Raw genomic sequence first — 10,000 nt, 5'->3', positions numbered from 1 at the left:
CATGCTAACATGAATACACCAATAAGAGACGTTTTTGATTGTTCCTCTTGAAAACCATTTTTTTATGGTTTTCGGGGATATTGCATGGCATTCTCGTTTTTTGGCCCCGAGAATGGAGAGAAACACAAAAACAGCAATTGCCAGGAGTGGGATTCGAACCCACGCCTCCAACAGGAGACCAGAAGACCCAATCAGTTTAACATAGGGAATCCCTTTAATACTTGCGTAAGTCTGGCGTCTTTGACCACTCGGCCATCCTGGCAACTTGACTTTCCAAACATCACACGTTTCCATTAAAACAGTGATACATATATGTTCAATCACAATCCATTGGAGCAGGATACAAAAGGAGCTGTCAGGAGTGGGATTCGAACCCACGCCTCCAAGTGGAGACCAGAAGGCTCCACGACCCCATTCTCATGATGGAAAGGTTTGTAACCTTGAGTCTGGCGCCTTAGACCGCTCGGCCATCCTGACAGTTCATACACCACAAGTTACTAATTGAGTGGAATGAGTACTTTCTAATCTTGTTGAAAAGATATTGCAGGCACTCATTGCATCATGAAAAAACTTGTAGAAGGAATGTTAACTTAGGAACGTAACTAATCCGACAATATACTCAAGAAATTTCTGACTGACAAGAGATTTTTGAATATCTATAGTAAAACGATCTTTAATTACCTTGGTCCGATCGTACTGTCAGGATCTTCTACACTCAATTTTGACACAGGTCGTTCTCGTCACCAGAGCCTCGGATCGACCCAAGTGTCTGGGAACTCTGTGCAGGAGAACATGCACCGTAGGGCTTTTAAAGCCAAAAAAATTGGCTATTTGAACCGTACGGCGGCTGCTCACTCCTCATGCTAAAATGAATACACCAATAAGAGACGTTTTTGATTGTTCCTCTTGAAAACCAATGAGAAGACACATTGTTTCAGGGTTCGCGAAAGCTCTTCTCTTCCTCAGTCAAGAGAAGAGCTCTAGGGTCGAGATTGGACACAGGTCAAAACAGGGTGTGCTCTAACTAATAAGAGTTTCCTTACACTTTCGACGCCATTGGATTTAACCAAGCGAGTATTTTGCACGCTAGATTACAGAAAACTGTATCAATTAAAATGGTTTGTGCTTACCAATCAACCTGCAACCCAGATCGACTAGCAGCAACTGTCTACTTTTCGATGAGAAAGTGCATTCATGGGTGACAACTGAGAACTATTTTTCTTTGATAATACTACTACTACAACTACTACTACTACTACTACTACTACTACTACTACTACTACTACTACTACTACTACTACTACTACTACTACTGCTAATAATAATAATAATAATAATAATAATAATAATAATAATAATAATAATAATAATAATAATAATAGGACATTTATAATGCGCAAATTCCATAAAATGTTCAAATGCGCAGGACAAGATTAAAAACGAAATAGAAAGGCTAAAAAGCTAAAATTACAATTAAGAGTAAACTTACAATACTTTAAAAAGCTAATATTACACAAGTAAACTCACAATAATAAAAACAACTATGATAACAATGCGTGACGGAAAAGGTGAGTTTTTAGCTTGGCTTTAAAAATACTAACTGTGCTGGCGCTTCTTATGTCAAATGGTAACGCATTCCACAGTTTGATCTTTATTCATCCGGGTAATCAAGGAAGTTACTGCATGGAAGGATCCGAAGGCACAAAATATGGTTTTCGGGGATATTGCATGACATTCTCCTTTTTTGGCCCCGAGAATGGAGAGAAACACAAAAACAGCAACTGCTAGGAGTGGGATTCGAACCCACGCCTCCAACAGGAGACCAGAAGACACAATCAGTTTAACACATGGAATCCCTTTGATACTTGCTTAAGTCTGGCGCCTTTGACCACTCGGCCATCCTGACTTTCCAAACATCACACGTTTCCATTAAGACAGTGATACATAAATGTTCAATCGCAATCCATTGGAGCAGGATACAAAAGGAGCTGTCAGGAGTGGGATTCGAACCCACGCCTCCAAGTGGAGACCAGAAGGCTCCACGATCCCATTCTCATGATGGAAAGGTATGTAACCTTGAGTCTGGCGCCTTAGACCGCTCGGCCATCCTGACAGGTCGCACATTTTAAACTTACTATTTGAGTCGAATGAGTATTTTCAATTCATGTTGAAAAGATATTGCAGGCACGCATTGCATCATGAACAAACCTGTAGAAGGTCGTTCTCGGGGAACGTAACTAATCCGACAATATGCTGAAGAGATTTCCGACTGACAAGAGATTTCTGAATATCTATACTAAAACGATCTTTAATTACCTTGGTCCGATCGTACTGTCAGGATCTTCTACACTCAATTTTGACACAGGTCGTTCTCGTCACCAGAGCCTCGGATCGATCCAAGTGTCTGGACACTCTGTGAGGGAGAACACGCGCCGTAAGGCTTTTAAAGCCAAAAAAATTGGCTATTTGAACCGTACGGCGGCTGCTCACTCCTCATGCTACCACGAATACACCAATAAGAGACGTTTTTGATTGTTCCTCTTGAAAACCAATGAGAAGACACATTGTTTCAGGGTTCGCGAAAGCTGTTCTCTTCCTCAGTCAAGAGAAGAGCTCTGGGGTCTAGATTGGACACAGGTGAAAACAGGGTGTGCTCTCACTAATAAGAGCTTCCCTACACTTTCGACGCCATTGGATTTAACCAAGCGAGTATTTTGCACGCGAGATTACAGAAAACTGTATCAATTATAATGGTTTGTGCTTACCAATCAACCTGCAACCCAGATGGATTAGCAGCAACTGTCTACTTTTCGATGAGAAAGTGCATTCATGGGTGACAACTGAGGACTATTTTTCTTTGATCTATATTCATCCGGGTAATCAAGGAAGTTACTGCATGGAAGGATCCGAAGGCACAAAATATGGTTTTCGGGGATATTGCATGGCATTCTCCTTTTTTGGCCTCGGGAATGGAGAGATCCACAAAAACAGCAATTACCAGGAGTGGGATTCGAACCCACGCCTCCAACAGGAGACCAGAAGACCCAATCGGTTTAACATAGGCAATCCCTTTGATACTTGCTTAAGTCTGGCGCCTTTGACCACTCGGCCATCCTGGCAACTTGACTTTCCAAACATCACACGTTTCCATTAAGACAGTGATACATAAATGTTCAATCGCAATCCATTGGAGCAGGATACAAAAGGAGCTGTCAGGAGTGGGATTCGAACCCACGCCTCCAAGTGGAGACCAGAAGGCTCCACGATCCCATTCTCATGATGGAAAGGTTTGTAACCTTGAGTCTGGCGCCTTAGACCGCTCGGCCATCCTGACAGTTCGCTTATTGCAACTTACTAATTGAGTTGAATGAGTACTTTCAATTCACGTTGAAAAGATATTGCAGGCACTCATTGCATCAAGAACAAACATGTAGAAGGATCGTTTTTGGGGAACGTAACTAATCCGACAATATGCTCAAGAGATTTCCGACTGACAAGAGATTTTTGAATATCTATATTAAAACGATCTTTAATTACCTTGGTCCCATCGTACTGTCAAGATCTTCTGCACTTAAATTTGACACAGGTCGTTCTCGTCACCAGAGCCTCGGATCGACCCAAGTGTTTGGGATCGCTGTGCAAGAGAACATGCGCCGTAGGGCTTTTAAAGCCAAAAATTGGCTATTTGAACCGTACGGCGGCTGCTCACTCCTCATGCTAACATGAATACACCAATAAGAGACGTTTTTGATTGTCCTTCTCAAAAACCAATCAGAAGACACATTGTTTCGGGGTTCGTGAAACCTCTTCTCTTCCTCAGTCAAGAGAAGAGCTCTGGGCTCGAGATTGGACACAGGTCCAAACAGAGTGTGCTCTCACTAATAAGAGCTTCCTTACACTTTCGACGCCACCGGATTTAACCAACCGAGTATTTTGCACCCGAGATTACAGAAAACTGTATCAATTGAAATGGTTTGTGCTTACCAATCAACCTGCAACCCAGATCGACCAGCAGAAACTGTCTACTTTTCGATGAGAAAGTGCAAACATGGGTGACAACTGAGAACTATTTTTCTTTGATCTATATTCATCCGGGTAATCAAGGAAGTTACTGCATGGAACGATCCGAAGGCACAAAATATGGTTTTCGGGGATATTGCATGGCATTCTCTTTTTTTGGCCCCGAGAATGGAGAGAAACACAAAAACAGCAATTGCCAGGAGTGGGATTCGAACCCACGCCTCCAACAGGAGACCAGAAGACCCAATCAGTTTAACACAGGGAATCCCTTTGAAACTTGCTTAAGTCTGGCGCCTTTGACCACTCGGCCATCCTGGCAACTTGACTTTCCAAACATCACACGTTTCCATTAAGCCAGTGATACAATCCATTGGAGCAGGATACAAAAGGAGCTGTCAGGAGTGGGATTCGAACCCACGCCTCCAAGCGGAGACCAGAAGGCTCCACGATCCCATTCTAAAGATGGAAAGATTTGTAACCTTGAGTCTGGCGCCTTAGACTGCTCGGCCATCCTGACAGTTCGCTTATTGCAACTTACTAATTGAGTGGAATGAGTACTTTCAATTCACGTTGAAAAGATATTGCATGCACTCATTTCATCAAGAACAAACATGTAGAAGGGTCGTTGAAGTGTCTGGGATCTCTGTGCAAGAGAACATGCGCCGTAGGGCTTTTAAAGCCAAAAATTGGCTATTTGAACCGTACGGCGGCTACTCACTCCTCATGCTAACATGAATACACCAATAAGAGACGTTTTTGATTGTTTGTCTCGAAATCCAATCAGAAGACACATTGTTTCAGGGTTCGCGAAAGCTCTTCTCTTCCTCAGTCAAGAGAAGAGCTCTGGGGTCGAGATTGGACACAGGTTTAAACAGTGTGTGCTCTCCCTAATAAGAGCTTCCTTACACTTTCGACGCCATTGGATTTAACTAAGCGAGTATTTTGCACGCGAGATTACAGAAAACTGTATCAATTGAAATGGTTTGTGCCTACCAATCAACCTGCCACCCAGATCGACTAGCAGCAACTGTCTACTTTTTGATGAGAAAGTGCATTCATGGGGGACAACTGAGAACTATTTTTCTTTGATCTATATTCATTCGGTTAATCAAGGAAGCTACTGCATTGAAGGGTCCGAAGGCACAAAATATGGTTTTCGGGGATATTGCATGGCATTCTCCTTTTTTGGCTCCGAGAATGGAGAGAAACACAAAAACAGCAATTGCCAGGAGTGGGATTCGAACCCACGCCTCCAATAGGAGACCGGAAGACCCAATCAGTTTAACACAGGGAATCCCTTTGATACTTGCTTAAGTCTGGCGCCTTTGACCACTCGGCCATCCTGGCAACTTGACTTTCCAAACATCACACGTTTCCATTAAGACAGTGATACATAAATGTTCAGTCGCAATCCATTGGAGCAGGATACAAAAGGAGCTGTCAGGGGTGGGATTCGAACCTACGCCTCCAAGTGGAGGCCAGAAGGCTCCACGATCCCATTCTAATGATTGAAAGGTTTGTAACCTTGAGTCTGGCGCCTTAGACCGCTCGGCCATCCTGACAGTTCGCACATTACAACTTACTAATTGAGTCGAATGAGTACTTTCAATTCACGTTGAAAAGATATTGCAGGCACTCATTGCATCATGAACGAACCTTTAGAATGATCGTTCTTGGGGAACGTAACTAATCCGACAATAAGAGTACTTTCAATTTACGTTTAAAACTGGGGCGGAAATGTGAACTTCTTTCCATAACAGTATTTTCTGCAGACTCGAACTCGTGTTATATACGCTTACCTAAATACATAGAGGAGGAGTGAGGATGGCACTGTCGGTTAGTGCGTGGACTTGGTGCAAGAGGTTCTGAGTCAGATTCCCGGATCTCACATACTCGTTTCGTCTTCTATGCGTTTTGTGTAGATTAAGTAGCTTTAAATACACGTAAAACTGAGCATTGATGGAGATGGGGGAGTAAAATGAGCGCACCGTCGACCTCAGGTTTGTCAGTTGAATTACTGTTACGAGTTATCGACGTTAAATATGGTTTCTTTACTTTACTTTCTAGAGCACGACTTCGAGAACTGGTACGTACAAGTTGTTCCTGTTCTCGTACTAGGACCCGTTGCCGATACCGCATTCTCTACCATATATCTCACCAGTCAGCGCTTTGAATGCAAATTCATATCTTCGTGCTAACGTGTAATTTTCTTTTTATTACATGGTCAATAAATAGACATGGTAGAGATCGAAAAGCAGGCTTTATTACAAATAATGGGTATTAATAAAACAAAAATTGTGGGACTGAATCGTGACGTCTTTGCTTAATACGAAAAACAAGCGGCACTCGGTTTCTGTATGAAGTGGTCGCATGCATTGATTCAAAGATTGTTTTGTGAAACACTCTTGTCCATATAATAAGGATGAATATGCACACGCCACGCAATGTTAAGACCTGTATGAATTTCACGTGGATAATTTCTTTTACTTGGGATAGCGACTCGTAAATGTAAAAGGTAAATGCTTTGTTTATAGTGGAAGCTTTAGTTCACTTAGTGAATGCGGGACAAACGGAAACAAATCTAAACCAGAGTTTAGAACGGGCTGATACAAAGAGCGTTTGTTCTGGAACAATAGAGCGTTTTCACTCACGTGACCAGCAGCCATATTGGATTACCAAAACAAAAGAAAGTATTTGCCTAAAAATAGATTTCGTTTCTCGGAGGATTAGTTTGGTAGAAGGGGTAGTTTCTAAAGAAACTGTGGTGCTGCGTCGGTGGGGAAGTAGTATACAAAAATTTGGTTTTATCAACGGAGTTGATAATGTAAATTGGCCACCGTACAGAGATTCTAAAAGCTGACGTTTCGAGCGTTAGCCCTTCGTCAGAGCGAATCTGACGAAGGGCTAACGCTCGAAACGTCAGCTTTTAGAATCTCTGTACGGTGGCCAATTTACATTATCAACTCCGTTGATAAAACCAAATTTTTGGATTAGTTTGGTACACCATCATAGGCGACATTTCTTTGTTTTGGAACACTAACATGGCCGCCGTGACGTCATGTGAAAACGCTCAGTAGGGCAACCACGACACGTCACAATTATTCAAGATGGCGGCCTCTGGGAAATTTGAATGCCAAAACAAGCGTTTTTGAAATTGATTTTTTTTCGAATTTGAAAAAAATTTGAATACTTTTAATTGTAAACATTATGTTCTGTGGTTCAAAGTTATTTTGTTACTTTAGTGGAGGTTCGTTCAAGGGAGTTGGCAATTACTTTCGGCCAATGAGGAGTCGCTTGCGGTTATTCAAATCGGAATTACAACAGGCGTTCTATTTTTATTATTGCATTGGCTGCTCTCTACTCATTTAATATTACTCGTAAAAACCCGTATCATTTTTAAGTCGCTTAACTAACTCTGAAAACAAACCACTTTCAGGAATGTTAAGCGAGACAACGGCTGCCGTGAAAATACAGCCAATGATTAATTCACAAAGATCGAGATGAACATGAACAATAACATGCTTTAATTAATGACTTCTTTGTCTGTTCGTGTTACAATTTTTTTTTTAATGAAAATACATGTCACAGTTAATCATGACTGATTCAGGCACTTGACATCGTAAATAGTTTATAATTTTTTTCTCAGTAATTTGACAAAACGTTCTTGTTGGGAAAGCTCCCTCAAGTATCGAAAATCAGATGTTGTTCAACTGTCGTTCTAGCTCGCTGCTTACACAGGTTTATTTAGCTTACATAGCTAGAAACGTGATTATCATAGCTTTTTTACAACAGACATGTTTGAAGGCAAAATTTAAGCTGTCGGTTACTAGTCATTTTTCAACTCTTATATAAAATTAGACGTTACTGTTATAGTATCCATTGCGTGTTCCTTTCCGAAGAGCAGTATTTTGCGGAAGTCGTTTACATGAAAAGTGCGAGACTTTGGCAAAATAACCCGAAGCAAGACCCAGAGGCCCAGAAATCCAGCGATCCAAAGATCCAGAGACCCAGAGATTCAGAGAGCTAGAGACCCTGAGACCCAAAGACCCAGAGGACCAGCTACTCAGAGACATGGCGACCCTGAGACCCATCGTCCCACTGAACCAGAGACTCAGCTGAGTCACCTCCATGAGACCACCTGTTTCAATTCCCGAGAGATTTTCCATGACGTCACTTGTGCGTTTAACACCGCACATGAGCCGCTTCGAACGTTAGAACTTCACCGCGCCCCCAGTTGTACAAGGCAGGATAACTTTATCCGATGAGTAAGTCACTATGCGACAGTTTCAATATGTGCAAAGATTTCAGTACTTGCTCAAGTAAATAGTGGATTTTGCCAAGAGTGAATTAGATAAGAGTGTCGATCTATCATTTTGCGGTCTAGCCCCAGCACAGTTACAAATGGATTTATTTCTAAATACACATTGCGCGTGAAACAAAGGGCCGCCAATTTTAACCAATCAGAAGAAGCCATGTCACGTGTGACTGCTTCTGCCATGTTTTTTCAGGGGACATGACAACTGATTTTCGTGGGAACGGGAATTCTGAAAATAGACTCATTTGTGACTGTACTGGGGGAGCCCACCCATGCCATAACAACATCTCTAATCTAATTCACTCTTGATTTTACACGGTGGCGAGAAGATAGGAACTTTATGCTTGAGTTGCAGCGAGTGAGAGCAGCGAATTCATATATTCGAGCTAAATTCATATCTTCGAGCTAACGTGCAATTTTCTTTTTCTTATATGAGCAATAAATATACATGATAGAGATTGAGAAGCAGGCTTTAAAACAAATACTGAGTATTAATACAAACAAATAAGGCGGGAAAAGGGCGCGAATCGTGAGGTCGTTGCTAAGTTGCACACGCACATCGGTTCGCGGATGTAGTAGTCGCATTGATTCTAAGGGCGCTTTCCTTTTATCAGAACTGGCCGGCCAGACCCTTCCGTTTGCAAAGAAAATGCAACAATTTAAAGGAACACTTGCATGATAATCCCTCGCATTCTTCTGGAGGAGTATATATCATCGTCGAAGTGTCTTAATTTGAAGGCACTGCAGAGTCTGGTCTGGCCTGTCAGTTCCGTCAAATGGAAAGCGGCTTAAGAGCGTTTGAGTCCCCGGTAAAACACTCCCGTCCATTATAATAAGGGTGAATATGCAAACTCCAAGCAATGTAAAGACCTGCATGAAAACTCTTCCAAACATTTCACGTGGAGTTTATCTTTTACTTGGGATAGCGACTTATCCAGTGGATAAAATTATCCGGCCTTTCCAGAGGGCTTTTGCTCGAAACGTTAGCTCACAAATCTCTCGCTACAAAGATCATACCTTCGAAAACACGTTTTACAAAACCAAATTTCGGTGCTTCACAACCCACCAAAGCAGCACTACAGTATCTTTCGAAACTGACCCTTTCCCTCGCCATCAAGTTCTCTTTTTGTGACTGGACCGACACGCATTCACTTGATTCTCTTTTTGAAAGCAAGTCTTACTGTTAGAGTCCCGGGATAGAAATTACCAATAGTTTCCACTTTTTGCTTTACATTGGTATGACGCTGGAAAAAGCCTATTTCAGACGTGTGTCAGTATCCACGCAATAATAAATTATTATGATTATTACTATTATCATCTTGTTCTTCTCTCTCCCTTTTGCGTTCTTTTCTTTTCTTTTTCCTTTCGTTCTTCAGCTTTCTGTTTTTCTTTTTCGCGTGCTTCTTTTATTTGTTGCTTCTTCTGTTCATTTTCTTGTTTCAGTTTATCTCTCTTGTCCTTTTCCCTGTCGGCCACTGATTGTGCATTCGCATTCTTACATATTCCTAAAAAAAAAGAAATAACAAAAAAACAATAAAGCCTGGTATTCCTTACAGACGCAAGCAGAAGCACAAGCAGCCTTAGTTAGTGAAAACAAACGTCGACATGAGCATCAAAATCAGCCACGGCCTCCGCCATTTTGTTCAAATGCTCAGACGCGGGGAA

General features: G+C 41.8%; 1 protein-coding gene and 10 non-coding genes across 11 annotated transcripts in view; all 11 read right to left on the bottom strand.

Annotated features, from left to right (window-relative positions):
* Nucleotides 1-138: 138 nt before the first annotated feature.
* Nucleotides 139-262, bottom strand: Trnav-uac (transfer RNA valine (anticodon UAC)). Its single transcript has 2 exons — nucleotides 225-262; nucleotides 139-184 (listed from the first exon to the last, which is right to left on the bottom strand). It is a non-coding gene; the product is annotated as a tRNA-Val (tRNA).
* Nucleotides 263-353: 91 nt separating this feature from the next.
* Trnal-caa (transfer RNA leucine (anticodon CAA)) lies at nucleotides 354-477 on the bottom strand. Its single transcript has 2 exons — nucleotides 440-477; nucleotides 354-399 (listed from the first exon to the last, which is right to left on the bottom strand). It is a non-coding gene; the product is annotated as a tRNA-Leu (tRNA).
* Nucleotides 478-1,782: 1,305 nt separating this feature from the next.
* On the bottom strand, nucleotides 1,783-1,906 carry Trnal-uaa (transfer RNA leucine (anticodon UAA)). The gene is made up of 2 exons: nucleotides 1,869-1,906; nucleotides 1,783-1,828 (listed from the first exon to the last, which is right to left on the bottom strand). It is a non-coding gene; the product is annotated as a tRNA-Leu (tRNA).
* Nucleotides 1,907-1,989: 83 nt separating this feature from the next.
* Trnal-caa (transfer RNA leucine (anticodon CAA)) lies at nucleotides 1,990-2,113 on the bottom strand. Its single transcript has 2 exons — nucleotides 2,076-2,113; nucleotides 1,990-2,035 (listed from the first exon to the last, which is right to left on the bottom strand). It is a non-coding gene; the product is annotated as a tRNA-Leu (tRNA).
* Nucleotides 2,114-2,995: 882 nt separating this feature from the next.
* Trnal-uaa (transfer RNA leucine (anticodon UAA)) lies at nucleotides 2,996-3,119 on the bottom strand. The gene is made up of 2 exons: nucleotides 3,082-3,119; nucleotides 2,996-3,041 (listed from the first exon to the last, which is right to left on the bottom strand). It is a non-coding gene; the product is annotated as a tRNA-Leu (tRNA).
* Nucleotides 3,120-3,210: 91 nt separating this feature from the next.
* Trnal-caa (transfer RNA leucine (anticodon CAA)) lies at nucleotides 3,211-3,334 on the bottom strand. Its single transcript has 2 exons — nucleotides 3,297-3,334; nucleotides 3,211-3,256 (listed from the first exon to the last, which is right to left on the bottom strand). It is a non-coding gene; the product is annotated as a tRNA-Leu (tRNA).
* An 880-nt stretch (nucleotides 3,335-4,214) lies between these two features.
* On the bottom strand, nucleotides 4,215-4,338 carry Trnal-uaa (transfer RNA leucine (anticodon UAA)). The gene is made up of 2 exons: nucleotides 4,301-4,338; nucleotides 4,215-4,260 (listed from the first exon to the last, which is right to left on the bottom strand). It is a non-coding gene; the product is annotated as a tRNA-Leu (tRNA).
* Nucleotides 4,339-4,413: 75 nt separating this feature from the next.
* On the bottom strand, nucleotides 4,414-4,537 carry Trnal-caa (transfer RNA leucine (anticodon CAA)). Its single transcript has 2 exons — nucleotides 4,500-4,537; nucleotides 4,414-4,459 (listed from the first exon to the last, which is right to left on the bottom strand). It is a non-coding gene; the product is annotated as a tRNA-Leu (tRNA).
* A 706-nt stretch (nucleotides 4,538-5,243) lies between these two features.
* Trnal-uaa (transfer RNA leucine (anticodon UAA)) lies at nucleotides 5,244-5,367 on the bottom strand. The gene is made up of 2 exons: nucleotides 5,330-5,367; nucleotides 5,244-5,289 (listed from the first exon to the last, which is right to left on the bottom strand). It is a non-coding gene; the product is annotated as a tRNA-Leu (tRNA).
* Nucleotides 5,368-5,458: 91 nt separating this feature from the next.
* Trnal-caa (transfer RNA leucine (anticodon CAA)) lies at nucleotides 5,459-5,582 on the bottom strand. The gene is made up of 2 exons: nucleotides 5,545-5,582; nucleotides 5,459-5,504 (listed from the first exon to the last, which is right to left on the bottom strand). It is a non-coding gene; the product is annotated as a tRNA-Leu (tRNA).
* A 1,946-nt stretch (nucleotides 5,583-7,528) lies between these two features.
* Nucleotides 7,529-10,000, bottom strand: part of LOC138032256 (coiled-coil domain-containing protein 43-like) — a 9,027-nt gene continuing 6,555 nt past the window's right edge. The window contains exon 5 of the mRNA XM_068879895.1: nucleotides 7,529-9,840. Coding sequence (XP_068735996.1) covers nucleotides 9,650-9,840 — 191 coding nt within the window. The 3' untranslated portion in view covers nucleotides 7,529-9,649. The remainder of the gene's footprint in view (nucleotides 9,841-10,000) is intronic.

Source organism: Montipora capricornis, chromosome 14 (assembly GCF_036669925.1).
Source record: "Montipora capricornis isolate CH-2021 chromosome 14, ASM3666992v2, whole genome shotgun sequence".
Lineage (NCBI taxonomy): Eukaryota > Metazoa > Cnidaria > Anthozoa > Scleractinia > Acroporidae > Montipora > Montipora capricornis.
This window is presented reverse-complemented; position numbering and strand designations above follow the sequence as displayed.